Source organism: Rhinolophus ferrumequinum, chromosome 17 (assembly GCF_004115265.2).
Source record: "Rhinolophus ferrumequinum isolate MPI-CBG mRhiFer1 chromosome 17, mRhiFer1_v1.p, whole genome shotgun sequence".
Lineage (NCBI taxonomy): Eukaryota > Metazoa > Chordata > Mammalia > Chiroptera > Rhinolophidae > Rhinolophus > Rhinolophus ferrumequinum.
Window position 1 is genome coordinate 14,350,051 of NC_046300.1, and position 18,309 is coordinate 14,368,359.

The window sequence follows — 18,309 nt, forward strand, 5'->3', positions numbered from 1 at the left end:
CTGGGGTTAGAAACTTTCCAGAGAAAAGGGAGGAGGCCCTCCTTCCGTCAAGGTCCAGGCATTCCTCTCCGAGGCCCTCGGAAGCCATGCACCCATTTTGCAGAAAGGAAAGCAGACCTGCAGGGAGCTGCGAATAGACGCCTGGACACCGAGGCCCCCTTTCGCAGCAGCCCGGCTGGGCCTCGGACGTCCCTTCCCCGGTATGACAACAGATTCTTTGCAGCATCACCCCAAACCCAGCGAGGTGCCCACAGGCAGGGCGTGGGGCCCGGCCGCCCGAGGTAATGACAGGGCCCGCGGCCTGTGGGTGGCAGCAGCCAACGGATCCGGCTATTTCTGGCCAGGGCACGCCTACCCTCCACTGGCCAGGGTTAGGCAGACTTCCCAGCCCCTACTCTGTCCTCCCACCCCGATCCCCCGGAGGGGGCGGGGAGAGACGCGAGTTGACGAATCCGGGGGGGGCGGGGGCGCAGGCGGGCGGGGGGGGCGGGGCAGTGTCCCAGGCCCACCTCCGGCCTCTTTCCACCGTAGTCCATTCGGGCCTCCACCACACTCGGCTCGGACCCGCTGCCGCCGGCACTGTCGCCGCGCACGTGTGTCCCGCGGCGCCCGGCTCTCGCCGTGCCGCGCCGCGCGTCGGGCATGGACTTGGGCCGGGACTTCCTGACCCTGCACGGTGAGTGCCCGGCTGGCGCGCGGGGAGTGCCTGCGTGGGCCGACCGAGCAGAAAGCCGTTCCTGGCTCTGGGCGGAAGACCCCCAGCTCCTTCAGCCGCCCTCCGCCCCGCCCCGGGCCCGCCCCTCGGCCCTTTTGTCGCTGTGGGGAAATCTCTGCCCAGGATTCGGGGTGGGACTGCCGGGAGCGACCCTGCGCGTTTCCAGGTTTGTCCCCCCCGATCCGACCGGGGGGAAGGGAGGGATACGTGTCTGAAGACTTCCCTAAAGACTACCCCCTGGTCACCCCAGCTTCGGGGACTCCCCCTTATCCTGGTCACGGAAAGCTGGGCTCCATGGTCCAGCGCACACGGAGGAGCCAAGGAGGGAAGGAACCAGCATCCACGAATAACCGAGTTCTCCCCGCCCCGTCCGGGCCTCCAGGAGAGGCTCCCCAAAACTCTGGCGTGCCTGGAACGCGTCCGGCCGCGTGGGTGTGGCGGGTGGGCGTTGGGGGTAGGGCGAGGAGATGTGCAAGGTTGGCCGAGGTCAGACCGTGCCGCGGAAACTGCCCCGCGCAGAAATCATAGTCAGAGTTGCCCGGGCAGGGAGGAGTAGCCCTATTCCCCCGATCTGCGCACCCTCCTGGCGGGACGAGGCCGAGTTCCAGCTCGAAATGCCTGCGGCTCCACCCTTCCTCCAGCCGAGCTCTGTCTCCTCTGACTCGGGAACGGAGTCTGAGCCAGCTCCTTGCCCTAACGCTGGTCCTCCAGGAGAGAGAGCAGCCGTGGCCTTCCGGCTGTAAGGCTTGGAGGTCTTCTGGCTGGACGGGCCCCCAACCCTGAACCTGGCATCTTTTTGTTCCAGCCTGAGGACTCACCCACTCTTGGTGGTGGTGGTGGGGGGGGCTTTCCCTCCTGTCCCCCAGATCATTTGTCAGCTCAGCAAACCCTGGTCCTCTCACAGCAATCACTGCTTAACCATATATCCCTCTGTTTTCTAGTACTTTGGGGTTGCCTGCCACCTATCTTAAAGCATACATGGAGATAATAGTTGGGTAAGAGAAAGGCAAAGCCCTCCAGCTGTTCACTAGAGACCCCTAGAATTTAGAGGGACACAGATGTTCTTATCAGCTAGTCCCCCGTCTGTCCTATGTTTCCCAGTTGGCCCAGACCTGGCCCCCATGGCCCAGAGAGACCTTGCTCAGTGCCTAGAGCTGTTACCTCATACCAGTAGCCAGGGTCGAGGGATCCCCACTCTTTCCAATGCTCCCTCTTCTCTCCTTAGGCCAGAGGTGTCCTTAATGCTCCTGCCAGCCTGGCAGGAAGGGAGACTGGGCAGCTCAGAGGGCCACAGTGGAGACCTGCTTTCTCTCTTACCATCACTTAGCTAGTGTTGTCTACCCTTCACACTGCCACCTCTTCCATGCCTGACTCACACTCAGACCTCCTAAAAGCCCTCTGGTTGCCTCTGGCACGGCTGCAGCCTCAGTTCATGTTGGAATGGGCTCCATCCTCAGGCATCTGTACCTTTGTCCAGCCTCTCCCCTCTGGCATCCCTGCTATCTTCCCTGGAGAGGAAGCTGCATGGAGGTTCAGCCAGTGCCTCCCAGTCCTGTGACATGGGCTTGGCCGCCCTGGCCCATCCTGTTTGAGACCTCCCTTCTGAATGCCTGACTCTGTCCAGCTTTTCCTGTGGGGCTGGCATGAACACTACAACCCCAAGCTGTTTCCCTAAAGGCCCTGCCACTTTTAGTTCAGTACCCCAAATTACCTCCCTTGGCTGACCTTTGTCCCTCCTGCAAGCCAGAAGGGGAAGCAAGGACCTGTCAAGGAGAACTGGTGGTGGGAGGGAGTGGTCACTGTACCCTGTGCTGTCCTAGGTTGTCATCACTTTCATCGGAGAGTCTGCACTCCTTTCATATTTCGGGTCTCAAAGCACTGGACATGCGCTGCAGGATCACACTGTCTGGCTTAGGCAGTTGGGGGTTGCTGCAGAAAGGCCCCTCCATTGGCCTGGGGGGCTATGGGGCCCCCCTAGATATGAAATATCCCTTCTGTCCTCACCCCCAGATGCATGCAGAGGCAGTATAGTATAGAGACATGGATTCTGGGCAAACTACTTGATCAAGGTCAAGACTTGGCTTTTTCATTTCAGACAAATTTCTTGATTTCATTGTGCCTCAGCTTCCTCATCTATAAGTGGGGGATAAGAGCTCTACCTTGTAGGGTTCCCATGAGGATTGAAGGAGATAATAATACCTATAAGGCAATTAGAATAGTGCCTGGTACCGGCAGGTGCTGTCTTCCTGCAAGGAGGCCCACCCCCTAAGCGACCATGCCCTGTGAGTTGCTGTCTGGTTCTTTGGGAGATGAGGGAGTCCCTAGCCAGGAAAACATGTGACCAGAACCGGGCTCAAGAATCAAGAGGCTCCTTCCCAAGGCTTTGAAGCCCTCAGACTGACGTCCCAGGCTCCCAGCCTCCTCGTCCTAACTCACTTCCTCTGCTTTCTTCATTCTGGCCAGGGCTGCACTGATTCCAGGAGCAGGTCCCCAGATGTTCCTGAAAGATATGACCTTCCAGGGCCCTGTCCTCACTGAACACAGCTACCCTCCACTAATTTTTCCTACTCCTAATCCCTCCTGCCCCACTGTAAGAACTGGCATTTGTAAAAGTGGAAGGCAGGTTGGGGCCTGGCTTCATCTTGGCCTCAGGAGACCTGGGCTCAGTCCTAGCTTTGCTTCTACTTGCATTGTGACCCTGGGCAAATCTCTTTGCCTCTCTGGGCCTGTTTTCTCATCCATAGGATCTCAATACCCATTTCACAGAAGAAGTAAGAATAAAGCACTAGTGTCATAGGACCTCTAGGCTGGCTAAAAAGCCAGTACCCCCAAGATAGTTCCAGAACTATCATAGCAAGTTGTGGTGGCCAGCCCCCTACCCACCTAAATTATGTGTCAAAGCTCTGTTCCTGGGGTTCCAGGCCCACACTACACAGACAACACTGATCAGTAACTTTTGTGCCATAGGCCCCTTTGGCAGTTTGGTGAAGCCAGTGGACCTCTTCTCAGGATTGTTTTTAAACGCATAAAATACCTAAGAATTCAAAGGAAGCAAATTATATTGAGATGTGATTCTATGCTTGGTCCTTCAGTGAACCTTTGCATGGTTTCTCTAAAACAGAGGTCCCCTTACACTTGGCTCTTCTCCCGCTTTCCAAAAGAATCACTTGTCTATGCCCATATATCAGCTCATCTACACTAACACACGTTCTCATGATTTATTCTCTGGTGTGACTTTGGGCATGTCACTCTGCATGCACTTCAGTGTTTTGTTGGTCTGTTTTAATAATTGGCTTTGCCAGTGACTCACTGTCAATGCTGGTGAATGGAGCTGAAGTGAGGCGAATGGAAGAACTATTCAGAGTCCGGGAGTAAAAGACAGGAATGAATCAGGCCTGGAGTGGGTGGTGCCCTGACGTTGGCGCACAGTAGGGGCTCAATAAATGCTGCCTGAATGAAAGGGAAGTTGTAACTTACATGAAAGGTCCCACTGTTCCCGAGTACACTGGCAGCACAGTTTTGTATAAAGTTGCAGTCGTCCTATTTATCAAAGCGAGCCTGCGTTAATGGATTCCTTTCAAGATCAGCATTTTTTCCAAGAATTCCATTCGCATTCGGAACCTTGGAGATTACCCCCACTCAGGTGGGGAAACAGAGAGAAGGAAACAGGTCTGCCTGAGATTCACAAGTGAGGCAACAGTTAGCTGAGTCACAATAAATTCCTTATTTTAGTAAAATATTTGGCGGCCTCGGTTGTCTGGCACGGGCTCTATCCCGTTCACCGCTGGACTCTGCAGCCCAGGCAGCCCCTCCTTAGCTCTGTCTCGCCCAGCCCCTGAGTCCTCCTCCAGGCCCCCAGCTGTTTAGAAGCGCGGCTCAGGCTCGGCGCCCTGGTCGGACTCCGCCCCCACAGCGCCTCCAAATTCGAGGTTCCGCCCCTCTCTGCCAAACACCGCCTTTGCAGTGCGGGACCCTCCCCGGGTTCGCGCCCTGGGCTTTGGCTACTTCCCAGGTCGGCTTCCAGGGTCTGGCTCTGACTCCACGTCGTCTCCCAGACTCGGCTCCTTCCCTTCCCCACCTCTTTGGCTCTGTCGCTGCCCTCAGTCTCCTTTCTGGGCTCTGGCTTTCGCCACTGATCTGCTTCCTGAATTACGGATTTGTCCCACTCTGGTTCCTCCTCTCCCCTCTTGGATTCCGCTGTCGCCCCACCTCCAGGGGTATCTGTTCCGCCCCTCTGGGTCTGGCTCCGCCCCTTCCAGTCCAGATTTCCCTCTTGCCCCGCCTCTAGGACCGAGGCCCCGCCTCCTGGGCCTTCCAACCAGATTCTAGCTCCGCCCCTCCAGGCTTGGTCTCCGCCTGTATTCCCCGCCTAGGCAGGCTTCTGGAGGCTGCCGCCTCGTCCCGAGCCAGGCTCCGCGGGCGGCAGGGGCTCTGCGGAGCATCATGCCGTTCCTGGTGGGTCGGAGCCGGAGCCGCTCCAGAGAGCTCTATCTGCAGGAGCAGAGCCTCAAGGTGGCGGCACTCAATGGGCAGAGGCTGGGTAAGGGATGCAGGGAGCACTGAGATCTGCAGAGACTGGGATGGCAGCTGGGGCAGGAAACAATGTATGTTCCTGAGCTCTGAGTCCTGCCCTCGACCTTTTAATTGGACCTGTTTAGTACTCCTGTGAGTGTGTGACCTACTGTGGGACTGTGTTTGCAGGGGTGGCCCGTGGGGTGAGTACTGTGGGGGTTACCCCTTCTCCTGATCTACCTCAGCCCCTCCAAGACTCCCTGCCCCTTGTCACACTTAACCCCTCCTGTTTACAGATTTACGAGCTACCACGAGATATGTGGCCCAGTGTGTAACTGCTGTGACTGTGTAATTCAATTAGATGGTCTGCGAGACAGTGTGTGGTCCTGTGTGATGTGGTGTACTGTGGGTGACAGATGTGACCTGGGGTAACTCAGAGGGAGTCTGTGTTAGGGTGTGTATGTTATGTGGATTTTCTGCTGCTACTCTTTGTGGCAGCGTACTTCTGAGTGCTGGCTGCATACTGTAATGTTTCTGAGCACTGACCCTGTGGACAGGCTTCTGAGTCCTGACTCAGTCATGTAACTTCCTTGAGCCTCAAGTTCCTCATCTATAAAATGGGAATAATGGTAGTGCCTTCCTCATAGTCTTGTGGGGGGGATTAAATACATGTGCGGAGAACGGTATCTTATTCAAATATTAACTATTATTATTATGGTGGATGCTATGATGCTGCTGCTGCTGCTGAAGTTCTGGCATTGCATGCTGTGTGGCTGTGTGTGACTCCATGTAACAATGTATCACTGTGTGTGACTCATTGTCTCTTCGAGGTTGTGTGATGGTGTGGTGTGTATTGCTGTGGGTCCCAGGCCTAGTTTGTCTCCACCATGCATCACCCTAGGTACATGGGCAGGATTCCTGGTACTCCCGTCAGCTTCTTATTAGCACCTGCAGCACTGTCTGCACTCCTCCCCATGGCCACCTCACTGTGCAGCTGGCCTGGGCAGGTTGGTGAGGCTGCAAGGTCACCCCAGGGGCCCCTGAGCTCAGAGTCCTCTCACCACCGCCCTTCCACAGGAGAAGGTACTACAGCTAAGTGAGTGGGGCTGGGAGAGGGTGCCCACAGACTTTCTGGGTAGTGGGAACGGGCAGCCCCGAGATCTCAGAAACAAAAGGACCTCAAATGAGGCTCAGAGATGGAGGTGCCCGACCAGGTTTCCCAGTGGCCCACAGGGCAGTGGTTATCAAGGCCCACCTTGGGACGGAGGTCCGTGTTCCGGAAGTTATGTCGGCAGTTAGGGGGCTTATCTCTGCCTGACTGCAGACAGGGCCACAGCCTGGCTCCGGGACAGGATAAACACATCATCTCCTCACGGTGTTTTCCAGAACTGGAGGGTGGGGCTCACCTACTTTCTGACCCCCTCCCCCATTTATATCTGGGCTGTTAGCAATGGCTTACCCTAATGTGTGCCCAGCTTAGGGGGTGGGATGCAGGCCAGGCCGAGGGTAAGATGTCCCTCCCAATTGCACCTCAGCATCAGAAAGAACCACAGAATCCCAACAGAGGTTGAGGTGGCTCCTCTGGCAGCATTGGACTTCCTCTGGTCTCGAGCCCTATAGATAGCCAATGGTTTAGGACACCTTGCAGGAGCCCTCCGGGCTTCCCCTGGGGCTGAAGGGAGAACTGCTCACACTGAGGCAGAGGGGTCTCCTGGAAGTGGTGGAGAGACTTGGGACAAAAGTGGTCACACTAGAGTGTCACCTCTGAGGAGGCCCAGAGATGTCTCCTACGACACTGTTCTAACTCAGTACTGATGGAGGAACAGAGGGAAGGGAGTTGCCTAACGCAACAGCGGAGTGGGTGTTAGCACTGGGCTCTGTACCCTCTGGAGGCAGGAGATTGGGGAGTGAAAAAGAGGATGTGGGCGGTTGAGGCTTAGGGAAGTGGTACAGGAGGTTCTGTAGGTCCCATGGGTGTGGGGGGCTGGCTAGGGAGTGGGGGGGCAAGGATAAAGTGGGAGAGGCTATAAAGGGCTGAGGATCTGGGCTCAGAAGAACCTATAGGCCGAGGCACAGGCCCCTCAGACTGGACCCACATGGTCTCTGATGCCACCGCTCTGGGGGAGCCAAAGAATAAAGATTGCTGAGGCCACAGTTTTAGTTTTGGGGATAGATGTGAGGTGAGATAATGGCCAATTGACTCTGAACAGAGCTGGCTGCTGGACTACATGTGGCTTGGATGATAGAGACAGATGCAGGTACAGATATAGACACAGATATAGGGTGATACATACAGATGCAGATATAGATGTATGTATCTGTATTACCATGACGAGTCATTAAGGTTGGGGGTTCTCTCCTTAATCACAGTTGGTACAGGGTTTGCTTGGGAGTGAGGGCTCCTGGGGAGCCAGGCCTGATGCCCCTTTGGTTCCTCTTGCTTGGGCCTGGTAGGACAAAGGGCATCATATCTTTGGGAGCCAGTCTGTGTCTCTGAGAGACACAGCAAGAGAGCTTGGCTGGAGGGTACCAAGCAGCCCGGTTCTGGTCCTTGCCGTGTGGCCCTGGGCCAGGCCCTGCCCCAGCATTTGAAAGGCTGCACTCTGATTTAGTGCTGCTATACCCTGAGGGGTCTTGGACCCAGGAAACTCAGCTGGGGTGGGCATGGAGGGACAGGGGCATCCCAGCGGGCCCAACAGAGGCCGCAGGGGGATCATGTGTGTTCTGGGGGCAAGGATCAAGACCCATTCAAGCAAGTCCAAGTCAGGGGTGTGGACAACAGTGGGAGGGTGGCAGGAGTGGGCACAACAGCCACACAATAATCACAGTTCTGACACCAAGATCTACAGCTGCTGTCACCTCGGGACCTCCCCAGATACGTGCATCCTCTCATTTAACCTTAGACCTTCCCTTTGAGGGAGATCCTATTTTTATCCTCAGTTTAAAGACAGGAAAGCAGAGGCCCCACAACATGAATTCACTTGCCCAGGTCACAATGAGTTAGGAGGGGGACCTGGACCTGGGCACTGGTGATTCCATAGCCGCTGGAGTTGGGTGGTTGGGCTCCGTGGTGCTCTGGACTCCATTTCCTTCTGTGTCTGCCCCTTGTCTTTCCTGCTTTGCCTGATGTTTTGGTCTCAGCTGCCTTCAAGTTACTCTGACCCCTAGGTGTGATCAGGAAGGGCCCACCTTGTCTTTTAGAGCCAGGCCACTTCCTAGGGGTCTGATCCCCCTGGGACCAGGTGTTCTTAGATTAGCTGCCCTCCCTTGGTTCATTCAGCTGTGGGTGGCAGGTCACCGTGTGGCCTTGAGTGGGTAGGTGTCCTAAGGTTTACATAGCCTCAGCTGGCAGTCAGAGATGACTTCATGGTAGAGGCAGAGAACCGAGGATGAGGCTGGTGAAAAGTGGGCTCCGAGGGGGTCCGGAAGTGGGTGTGGCTAGCATGGCGCCTAGGGCAGCAGGGACAATGGAGGAGGTGGCATCTTACCAGCTCTGCCCCCTAGGCCTCCAAGATGACGAGGATCTACAGGCACTGCTGAAGGGCAGCCAGCTCCTGAAGGTGAAGTCCAACTCATGGCGGAGAGAGCGCTTCTACAAGTTGCAGGAAGACTGCAAGACCATCTGGCAGGAATCCCGCAAGGTCATGCGGAGCCCAGAGTCCCAGCTGTGTGAGTGCCACGGGGCCCTGGGGTAGGAGGCAGAGTGTGCAGTCCATGCTTGGATGGGGAAACTGATGCTGGTTGGGGGTGGAGGTCCATCATGGACCAGGACCACAGATAGGGAAACTGAGGCCTGGCCTGGTGGGGCATAGGTCAATCACGCAATGGGGACCAGATATGGGGAACCTGAAGTGGGTCAGAGTTAGGGAGAGGAGTCATTTAAAACACTGAGCTCCAGTTTGGGCCAGAGAGGGCAGTCCTGGACCAAGGACCACAGATGGAGACGTTAAAGCCTTTTGGGGGTTAGGGGTACATAACCATGGCCACAGATGGGAAGGCAGGCTCAGAAGGAGGGAGGGAACTGGACCGTGTTGTATGACCTCACAGGTATCTGCCCTGGCAATTGTGGGGAGGAGCAAAGTTGGGCAGACTAGAACTCCAGGTGTGGTAGGGCAAAAGCCAGCCCCAAGTCTGGGGGCACCCTTCCCAGGATGAGTGGCCAGGATGTGAGGTGGGGCCGCCGGAAGGGGCTCTCCCCTGGGACTGGGGCCATCGAAGGGATGCTGAGGCAGAACAGGACTAGGACATGAAAAGAAGCCTCAGTTTGGTAGCTCCCACAAGGGTGTGGGTCTGAGGGCTTTCTAGAAGCTTCAAAAAGGGTCGAGGAACCCAAGGCTCAGGCCTGCAAAGGAGAGTGTTCCCTACAAGGCCTTAGGGAGAAAGCTCTGTGTTAAGGACTGCTGTCCTTAACACAAGAATGCCCTAACAATTCTGTAAAAGGAGAAGTCTAACTCTGCATCTTTACCTGGTGGGAAAATTTCAAACCAATGCTATCCAGGAGACCTTTCTGTGTTGATGGAAATGTTCTATATCTGTGCTGTCCGATACAGTTGCCATTAGTCACCTGTGGCCACTGAGCACTTAAAATGTAGTAGGGTGACTGAGGAACTGAACTCTTAATTTTATTGAATTTTAACAAATTCATATTTAAATCATCACATGTGGCTAGTGGCTGCTGTATGGGACAGTGCCGAGAGATCACTGCCGCTGGATTTTACGTAGCCTAGACCCCTGGAAATCCCTCACTCATTCCCCTGCCCTTGGCTGTTGAAGGGCAGGCAGGGTCAGCCCACTGGCAGGTCTGTAGGGAATGAGACCAGACACAGGTGACAAGCCACAGGAAGGGTCTGGGCAGAAACCTGAGCTGGCCTGCTGGCCTGTGGCCTGTGGAGGGGCCAGAGGTGAGGCAGGACAGGAGCAAGGTCAGATGGGAAGAGGGGGGCTGGGCCTTGGGGACTGTGGACCATGGAAGGTTTCTGAGCAGGGCTGGCCAGGGTCAGAGAGGATGGGGCCTGAGGCGCCTTCAGAAAACCACCCTCAGTGCACGTCTGCCACATAGTGCAGGAGTGACCCTGACCTTTCCTCTGGGGAACTAGCCGGGCTCCTTCACATGCCTCCGCTCTGACATGAGGTTTCCTGTTGGACGCTGGCAGGAGGTGCCATGGTGGGAACGGGTTCTCTTATACACTCTGAGCCCTGGGGGTTCTGGGAGCCCACTGGCCAGCTGGTACGTATGCGTGGTTCCCAGGGTACCTAGCATCTGTTGGGCTGGGCGTGGGGGCAGCAGAGTAGTAGAGACTTAGGCCTTTCTACACCTGCACTGGGGAAATGAGACCCTCACCCTGGTACAGCTGTGACACGAGGGCAGGAAGATCATCCCAGGCAGGAGCCCCAGTGTGAGCAAAGGTGTAGAGGCGAGAATGAGGAAGGCAGATGAGTAAGGGGCTTGCACCCTGACAGGAGTGGCTGCAGGGATGTCAGGCCTGGGGTTGAGAATCAGATGTAGTTAGTTGGGGACTGTAGCCGGAAGAGGCTCTCTTCCATTCAAAGCCTCCGAGACAGGCCTTGGGCTGAACTTGCCTGTTGGCTGCTTCCCTTCTCTGGGCAAGTGAGACAATTGTCCTCAACTGTACTCTACCCTCAGGGAAACTGAGGCTAGGTGAGGGAGGAGTGGGCGCCCCCGCCCCCCCCAGTTCTCTTGCCTCTGCTTCCTGATCCCTAAGTCTTCCCTGATGCTGCCACCGTTAGCACGCCCTCAACTCTGGTTTCCAGAGGCAGACAAAGCATTATCAGCAGTGACGGCAGGGAGGGGGTGTTGGCCCGGGAGCTCCATGGCTTGCTCAGACTTCCTGTTTTCACTCCTAGCCTGGGTCAGCTGCAGCTGGTATGGGGCCTAGCGGGGCACAGGAGGCTGTGGGCAGCGGGATTAAGCAAGGATATCCCCTGCATCCTAGATGGTCCAGGGCTCACGTGTGTTACTCCTCAGAGCCTGCTGCCTGGGCTGGATACATGGCACACACGTGGGGCCTGCAGGTGGCTAGGAGGCCCCGGGGCACTCGGTATCAGTAGGCACCAGAAGGGAAAGGTGGGCTTTCAGCCAGAGCTGGTCTAGGAACCAGGGCAGATGGATATAGATGGCCCAGGATGGGGGTGGGGCAGACACAGAGCCTGGACCCTGATGCTGGGAGGCCCAGCATGGGCCCTGCCAGTGGGACTGGCTCCCAGCCAGGCCAGGGCGGACACACTGGGGGTAAGAGAGGTAGACAGGGCCTTGCTGCTCCATGAAGCTTAGAAGGCTGAGCTGTGACAGCAGGGCCCTCCTGTCTCCCCAGGGCAGAATGCTGTAATCTCTCAGACCCCCAAGGAGTACCCTCCAGTCTGCCTCTTGGAACCCTAGAGGGCAGAGCCTTCTACCTGCCCCCTCCTTGTCAAGGGACTCCCTGAGTTCAGGACACATACAGACACACACGGGGCAAGGCCCTCTCTACCCACTGACACAAGCACTTGTCTCTCTGTCTTTAGCCCTCAGCCCTCAGCTCCCAAGGCCAGGGCAGACTGAGGGTGGCTCCAGTCTCCTGAATGGTCAGGAGTGGGGCCTGGAGGCTTTCATGGCTGTGTGAGGGAAGGACGGGTCCAAAGTCAAGTTTGATCAGGACGGTGTGTGGCGTCTTCCCTGTCCCAGGCCCCATGCTCCAGAATGGTCTCTCCCCGTCTGTTTAAGAGCCTTGCCCTGCTCCAATCCTCTCCCCCAGGTCCTACTCCCGACAGCACAGAAACAGGGGGCTTGGGGTCCCAGGCACCCTTCCTGCCCTAAAGGCAGTCCCTCTCTGTCTCTGTCATTCCCTGTGTTTCCACTCTGCCCACTACAACTGTGTCTCACATTCCTTCCCCACCCCAGTGTCCGTCTTCCTCCTTTTTGTCCGCCTTGTCTGTCCTCCTAACCCCATCCTTTCTCTCTGGATCAAGGCCTGAGCTCCAGATGCCCCGGCTATGTCTCTAATTGTGCCCCCTTCCACTGTGGCCTCATCCATGCCAGGGGCTGGAGTTGGCCTCATGCCTCTCTCTGGCCCACCCCCACCCCCTTCTTACAGTCTCCATCGAGGACATTCAGGAGGTACGGATGGGACACCGCACAGAGGGCCTGGAGAAGTATGCCCGTGATGTGCCCGAGAACCGCTGCTTCTCCATTGTCTTTAAGGACCAGCGAAATACACTAGACCTCATCGCCCCTTCGCCCACGGACGCCCAGCACTGGGTGCAGGGTCTGCACAAGGTCATTCAGCACTCAGGCTCCATGGACCAGCGGCAAAAGCTGCAGCAGTATCCTTTTGGTGTCAGTGGGCCCAGGCCAAGCCTGTGGATACTGGCCGTGATGTCCCCAGGGCAACCTGGGTATGGAAGATACCCAGCTTTGGACCATCATACCAAAACAGTACGGATTAGGTGGCTTAAACAACAGAAATTCATTTTCTCACAGATCTGGAGGCTGGAAGTCCAAAATCAGGGTGCTGGCAGGGTTGGGTTCTGGTGAGAGCTTTCCTCCTGACTTCTGGATGGCTGCCTTCTCACTGCGTCCTCACATGGCAGAGAGAGAAAGAGAGAGAGACAGTAAGCTCTGGTCTCTCCTTATAAGGGCACTAATTCCATCATGAGGGCCCCACCTCATGACCTTTTCCAAACCTCCCAATGGCCCATCTCCAAATACCATCATAGTGGGGGTTAGGATTCAACATATGAATTTTAGGGGAACACGGTTCATAGTAAAAGGCAAGCAGGGGAGGTACCTGCAGCCCTCTGATGTCCCCTCTTCCCTCATCTGTAACCAGATGGAGTTGGGAGGCTGAGGGACCAGCCTGCTTCAATGGGAAACCTAGACTCAGACGTTTTAATCACCTAGTTCTCAAGGTCAAGGTTGAGAGGAGAGAGGATAGAGGTTAAGAGAGAAGTGGGGGCCTGAGTGCCCCAATCATGACAACGTGATCTAGGCTTTGTTTTTGCATGTGATGTCCCCACCTTCTGGTCAGTGGCTTGAAATTTGTGGTTTCCTATAAAATAAGCCTCAAGTGCTTTAGTCAAGTTGGCTAACAATTATATATTAAAAACTGGAAGGACATACCTTACAATGTTAACAGTAGTTATCCTTCGGTCTCTGGGGGATTTGTTTGTTTACTTTTTTTTATTTTCTAAATTGTCTATAATGAATTTGTTTTATTTTGTTTTAAATTTGAAAGGGTTCAAAGCGAGCAAATAGGAAAAAAGACCCTGTACTAGGATGTAACATTTCCTCTCAAGAGGTCACCAGGTCTTGCCCCTGAAATTCACATATGCAGTAAGTCAGGCTTAGTGGGAAGCTGTGTCTACAGGTAACCTCAGTCCACATGGGCCCAGGTGTTGACCCTGGGCTGGAACCATGGCTCTGGCTGGGACCTTGGCGGTACCAGGGCTCCTGGGTTCTTTCCTTACTTCTTACCCAGCTGGATTCACTCTTGCTTGCGAAAAGCTGACAAAAACAAGGACAACAAGATGAGCTTCAAGGAGCTGCAGAACTTTCTGAAGGAACTCAACATCCAGGTGGATGACAGCTATGCCCGGAAGATCTTCAGGGTGAGGCAGCAGTGAGGGCTGGGTCTGCCTGGCCATGGGATCCCTGACCCTAGCCCAGGGCCTGTTCTGAGCCTGCACACCTGGCTGTCCTGGTTTTGTAGGAATGTGACCGCTCTCAGACAGACTCACTGGAAGACGAGGAGATTGAAGCCTTCTACAAGACACTAACCCAGCGGGAGGAGATTGACCAAACCTTCGCTGAGGCTGCCAACTCTGGGGAGACCCTGTCAGTGGATCAGTTAGTGATGTTCCTGCAGCACCAGCAGCGGGAGGAGGCGGCGGGACCAGCACTGGCCCTCTCCCTCATTGAGCGCTATGAGCCCAGCGAGAGTGGTGAGGGCCTGGCCAGGGCCTGTGCCCTGCAGTCCCAGGGCCACAGTAGGCTGGGAGATTCCTGGGGAGACCGCACCCTGAGTGTAGGGAGCTGCAGGGATGGGGGTGCCTTAGCAAGTCCCAGTCCCCCTGGTCAGTATTTGCCTGCACCATGAAAGCAGGCAGATGGGAAACGGGGCTCCAGCATCACTACCCACCTCAGTTTCTCCTCCAAGGGGTTTTGAGGAACCTCTCCCCCAGGAAATAGAGTAGAAGCTAGAAAAGCACATCCCCTGCTTCCTTCTTGGTGCCCATCCTGGGCCCAGCTTTGAGAAATAAGATGGAGCCTGGTCCTGGAGGGGGCTCCAATCTGGAGGCACAGAGAAGATGCGGTCCTGTCCTGACGCGGGCCTCTCAGTTAGGGTTTCCGGGTGGGAATTCCCGCCCATTCTCAGGAATTTTTTTCACTTTCCCGTTCACGAATCCCGAGATATAAACTGTTTTCTGTTCTCCACGATGATTCATTTCCACAAAGTGACGGCCGATACTACCAACCACCTGGGTTCAAGGAGCTGATTTTCCCGATTTCCCGACCAACTTTTCTGGGGATTCTGGACCGGGAAAGCGAAAACAGTTCACGAGAACTGGTGGGAATTCCCGCTCAGAAACCCCACTCACAGTGTAGGGGACACAAGAGGAGGAGACAGCCCCCACCCTGGGGTAGACTGGCTGGAGAGACTCAAACTTACCCCTTCCAAGAGATATCGAGGATGAGCTCAGGACTGGGAGGCAGAGGGCATGGGGGCTCCTCCCCCCTGAGCAGTGGCGCGGGGAAGGTCCCCAGGAAACGGCTGGCCAGTGGAGGGCTCTGACTGGTGCTGGCTTCCTCCCTCCCAGCCAAGGCACAACGGCAGATGACCAAGGACGGCTTCCTCATGTACCTGCTATCTGCTGATGGCAGCGCCTTCAACCTGGCACACCGGCGGGTCTACCAAGACATGGGCCAGCCGCTCAGCCACTACCTGGTGTCCTCCTCGCACAACACCTACCTGCTTGAAGACCAGCTCACCGGGCCCAGCAGCACCGAGGCCTATATCCGGTGGGGCAGGAGGCGGGGCGGGGGAGCCTGGAGGCGGGGCTCTGGGCGGGACGGGCGTGGGAACAGAGGGTCCTAGCACCACCCCTCCCCGCAGGGCGTTGTGCAAAGGCTGCCGCTGTTTGGAGCTCGACTGCTGGGACGGGCCCAACCAGGAGCCTATCATCTACCACGGCTACACTTTCACTTCCAAGATCCTCTTCTGCGATGTGCTCAGGGCCATCCGAGACTACGCCTTCAAGGTGGCCGCGCCACTGGGTGGGGTGAGGAGCGGGAGGATTGGGGCGGCAAACCCCTCTTAATCTGCTCTTGGGCCTCCAGGCATCCCCCTACCCCGTCATCCTGTCCCTGGAGAACCACTGCAGTCTAGAGCAGCAGCGCGTGATGGCGCGACACCTGCGCACCACCCTGGGCCCCATGCTTTTGGACCGGCCGCTGGACGGGGCTACCACCAGCCTGCCTTCCCCTGAGGTGCCCGGTGGGGATGGGGGTGCCCAGAGGACAGGGCAGGGGAACTGGCTGGGAGGCCAGCTTGGTTTTGACCAACTACCCCTCCACTCTTAGCAACTGAAGGGGAAGATCTTGGTGAAAGGGAAGAAGCTTGGGGGGCTCCTGCCCCTGGGAGGGGAAGGTGGCCCTGAGGCCACTGTCGTGTCCGATGAGGATGAGGCTGCCGAGATGGAGGATGAAGCAGTAAGGAGCCGAGTGCAACACAAGCCCAAGGTTCGAGGGGACGTTGTGGGGGGAGGTCGGCCCTGGGGCCCTCCCCCATCGTCACCCCCATCACCTGGTGGGGTGTTTGCCTTGTCTTAGTTCTCTGCGGCTGCCACTCAGACCCTCTGCCCCCCTCTCTCTGTCTGTTTACCTCTCTCTGTTTCTGGGTTTCTGGCTCTCTCAGTGCCCACCTGCCCCAACCTCTGAATCTAACCTGGGCCTCCCCATGGCCCCCAGGAGGACAAGCACAGGCTAGTGAAAGAGCTCTCCGATATGGTCATTTACTGCAAGAGCGTCCACTTCCGGGGCTTCTCCAGCCCCGGCACCCCAGGGCAGGCTTTCTATGAGATCGTGTCCTTCTCTGAGAACCGTGTCCTCCGACTGCTCCAAGAATCAGGTGAGCCCTGGGCCTGCTCCCTGAGGGTGCTGTCCACTGTCTGCCCATGTGTGCTGGCCAGGGTCAGGCCTGGCTCCCACTGGCCTGGACAGAGTTAGGACTCCCTGCTCTTTCCAGCACAGCTGGTGGGGAGGGGCTCAGGCTCACCTGGAGGCCTCCACTTCTGACCAAGTCACATCCTCCTCAGGAAACAGCCTTGTCCGCCACAACGTGACTCACCTGAGCCGGATCTACCCCGCTGGCTGGAGAACGGACTCCTCCAACTACAGCCCTATGGAGATGTGGAATGGGGGCTGCCAGATCGGTATGGACTGGCTGAGGCCTGGAGGACGCCTGGAGGGGGGTTTTAGTCCAGAGAGCCAGGGACCAGGAGCCTCTGGGGAACCAAGCGGGGCCAGACGCAGGATTTGTGGGCTCAGGAGCTGGTGATCTCGGTTTGTAAATATCGCTCAACTAGCAGGTCCCAGTGTCTGAAATCCCGTAACACACTCGTGCTTTGAATCCTGGCACCAGAAATGGAATGTGAGGTTGGTGTGGCAGGAGGGCGTTAGGCATCGGTGATACAGGACCCTGCTGCCTCACTGTGTGACTCTAAGGCCTCCGTGACCCTGAGTAGGTTGGGCTCTCGGGTCCCAGAGACCAACCCACAGCCTGTGACTGCTCTGTCCTACCTGTAGTGGCCCTGAACTTCCAGACACCTGGGGCAGAGATGGACGTGTATCAGGGCCGCTTCCAAGACAATGGGGCCTGTGGGTACGTGCTGAAACCTGCCTTCCTGCGAGACCCCAACTCCACCTTCAACTCACGAGCCCTGGCTCAAGGGCCCTGGTGGACTCCGAAGCGGCTCAGTGTCAGGGTACGGCCAGCCACAGGAGGGATGGGACCCTCACTACCATTCCTGAACCCTTAATTGTCCACCGCCTTCCCTCAGGTCATCTCAGGGCAGCAGTTGCCCAAAGTCAACAAGAACAAGAATTCAATTGTGGACCCCAAGGTGACGGTGGAGATCCACGGTGTGGGCCGGGACATGGCCAGCCGCCACACGGCAGTAATCACCAATAATGGTATGTGCTGGGCCTGGGCTGGGCCCAACTACTGGAGCTGGTGTCCGTGCTGTTGACATGGGGCCTGTACCCCTAGGTTTCAACCCACTGTGGGACACGGAGTTTGAGTTTGAGGTGGTTGTGCCTGAGCTGGCCCTCGTGCGCTTTGTGGTCGAGGATTACGACGCCTCCTCCAAAAACGACTTCATTGGCCAGAGCACCATCCCCCTGAACAGCCTTAAGCAGGGTAAGTGTTGGTCCAGGGGAGGGGACAGCAAGGTGGAGGGAGGCAGGGCCTGGCGTGTCTTGGGCTGGGGCAGCTATCCCTTGAAGCATCTTCCCTGAGTGACCGGAACTCTCCCTGTGTGTTCCTTCCTGCCCACTTGCCTGCCAGGATACCGCCACGTCCACCTCTTGTCCAAGAATGGAGACCAGTACCCATCTGCCACCCTGTTTGTGAAAGTGTCCCTCCAGGATTAGGCTTGGGAGCGGGCCAGGCTCTCTTCTGTCCACATCTGGGGACAGGGCAGGTATGGGTGCTCCCAATCTCTTGCTCAGAGCTAGGGGCCTGCGCTGCCTGCTGCTCTGATGTACTGTCTATGCTGCTGCCTCTCCGGGGTCCTAGGAGCTGGTCTGGTCCCCGGATCTGTCCTCAATTCCGTTAGGAACAACACTGCAGCCCTCTTTACCCTCTGGCCAGCCCTAGGTTGAGGGTTTTTATAAAAATCGTAAGACTGAGTCCTGTGGTGTCTTTTCCTGGATGCCTGAAGCTTCCTATAAAGTGCGTGCATGTGTGTGTCGCAGAGCGCCGGTGGCCCAGCCCCATACGCTCCACCTTCCCCACACTCACACTGTACTGAGGGGCCGTCTGTCCCCCTGGGCAGGAGGGAACAGCAAGAAACAAACCCCTCCATGG

The 18,309-nt window shown here is 56.7% G+C and overlaps 1 protein-coding gene across 3 annotated transcripts; it reads left to right on the forward strand.

Annotated features, from left to right (window-relative positions):
• The first annotated feature begins 512 nt into the window (after window positions 1-512).
• On the forward strand, window positions 513-18,125 carry PLCD1 (phospholipase C delta 1). 3 transcript variants are annotated; one of them, XM_033133283.1, is made up of 16 exons: window positions 5,100-5,255; window positions 8,732-8,896; window positions 12,319-12,341; window positions 12,426-12,547; window positions 13,702-13,831; window positions 13,933-14,164; window positions 15,041-15,242; window positions 15,337-15,481; window positions 15,561-15,710; window positions 15,804-15,962; window positions 16,191-16,350; window positions 16,538-16,654; window positions 17,028-17,206; window positions 17,282-17,414; window positions 17,491-17,640; window positions 17,788-18,125. In XM_033133283.1, the coding sequence occupies exons 1-16, from the start codon at window positions 5,159-5,161 to the stop codon at window positions 17,871-17,873; spliced, it is 2,250 nt and encodes a 749-aa protein (XP_032989174.1). In that variant the 5' UTR covers window positions 5,100-5,158; the 3' UTR covers window positions 17,874-18,125. The 3 variants fall into 3 exon arrangements, with proteins under 3 accessions (XP_032989173.1, XP_032989174.1, XP_032989172.1); XM_033133282.1 differs by lacking the exon at window positions 5,100-5,255 and adding an exon at window positions 513-676 and having other exon boundaries at window positions 12,319-12,547; window positions 17,788-18,121; XM_033133281.1 differs by having other exon boundaries at window positions 5,101-5,255; window positions 12,319-12,547.
• Window positions 18,126-18,309: the final 184 nt, after the last annotated feature.

Bases quoted from the DNA above. Each gene is read 5' to 3' on its own strand.
- PLCD1 (XM_033133281.1), top strand. From the start codon at position 5,159: ATGCCGTTCCTGGTGGGTCGGAGCCGGAGCCGCTCCAGAGAGCTCTAT. The intron at 12,548-13,701 runs GTATCCTTTTGG...CTTCTTACCCAG, and splicing joins CAGCGGCAAAAGCTGCAGCA to CTGGATTCACTCTTGCTTGC. The intron at 17,415-17,490 runs GTATGTGCTGGG...CTGTACCCCTAG, and splicing joins GGCAGTAATCACCAATAATG to GTTTCAACCCACTGTGGGAC.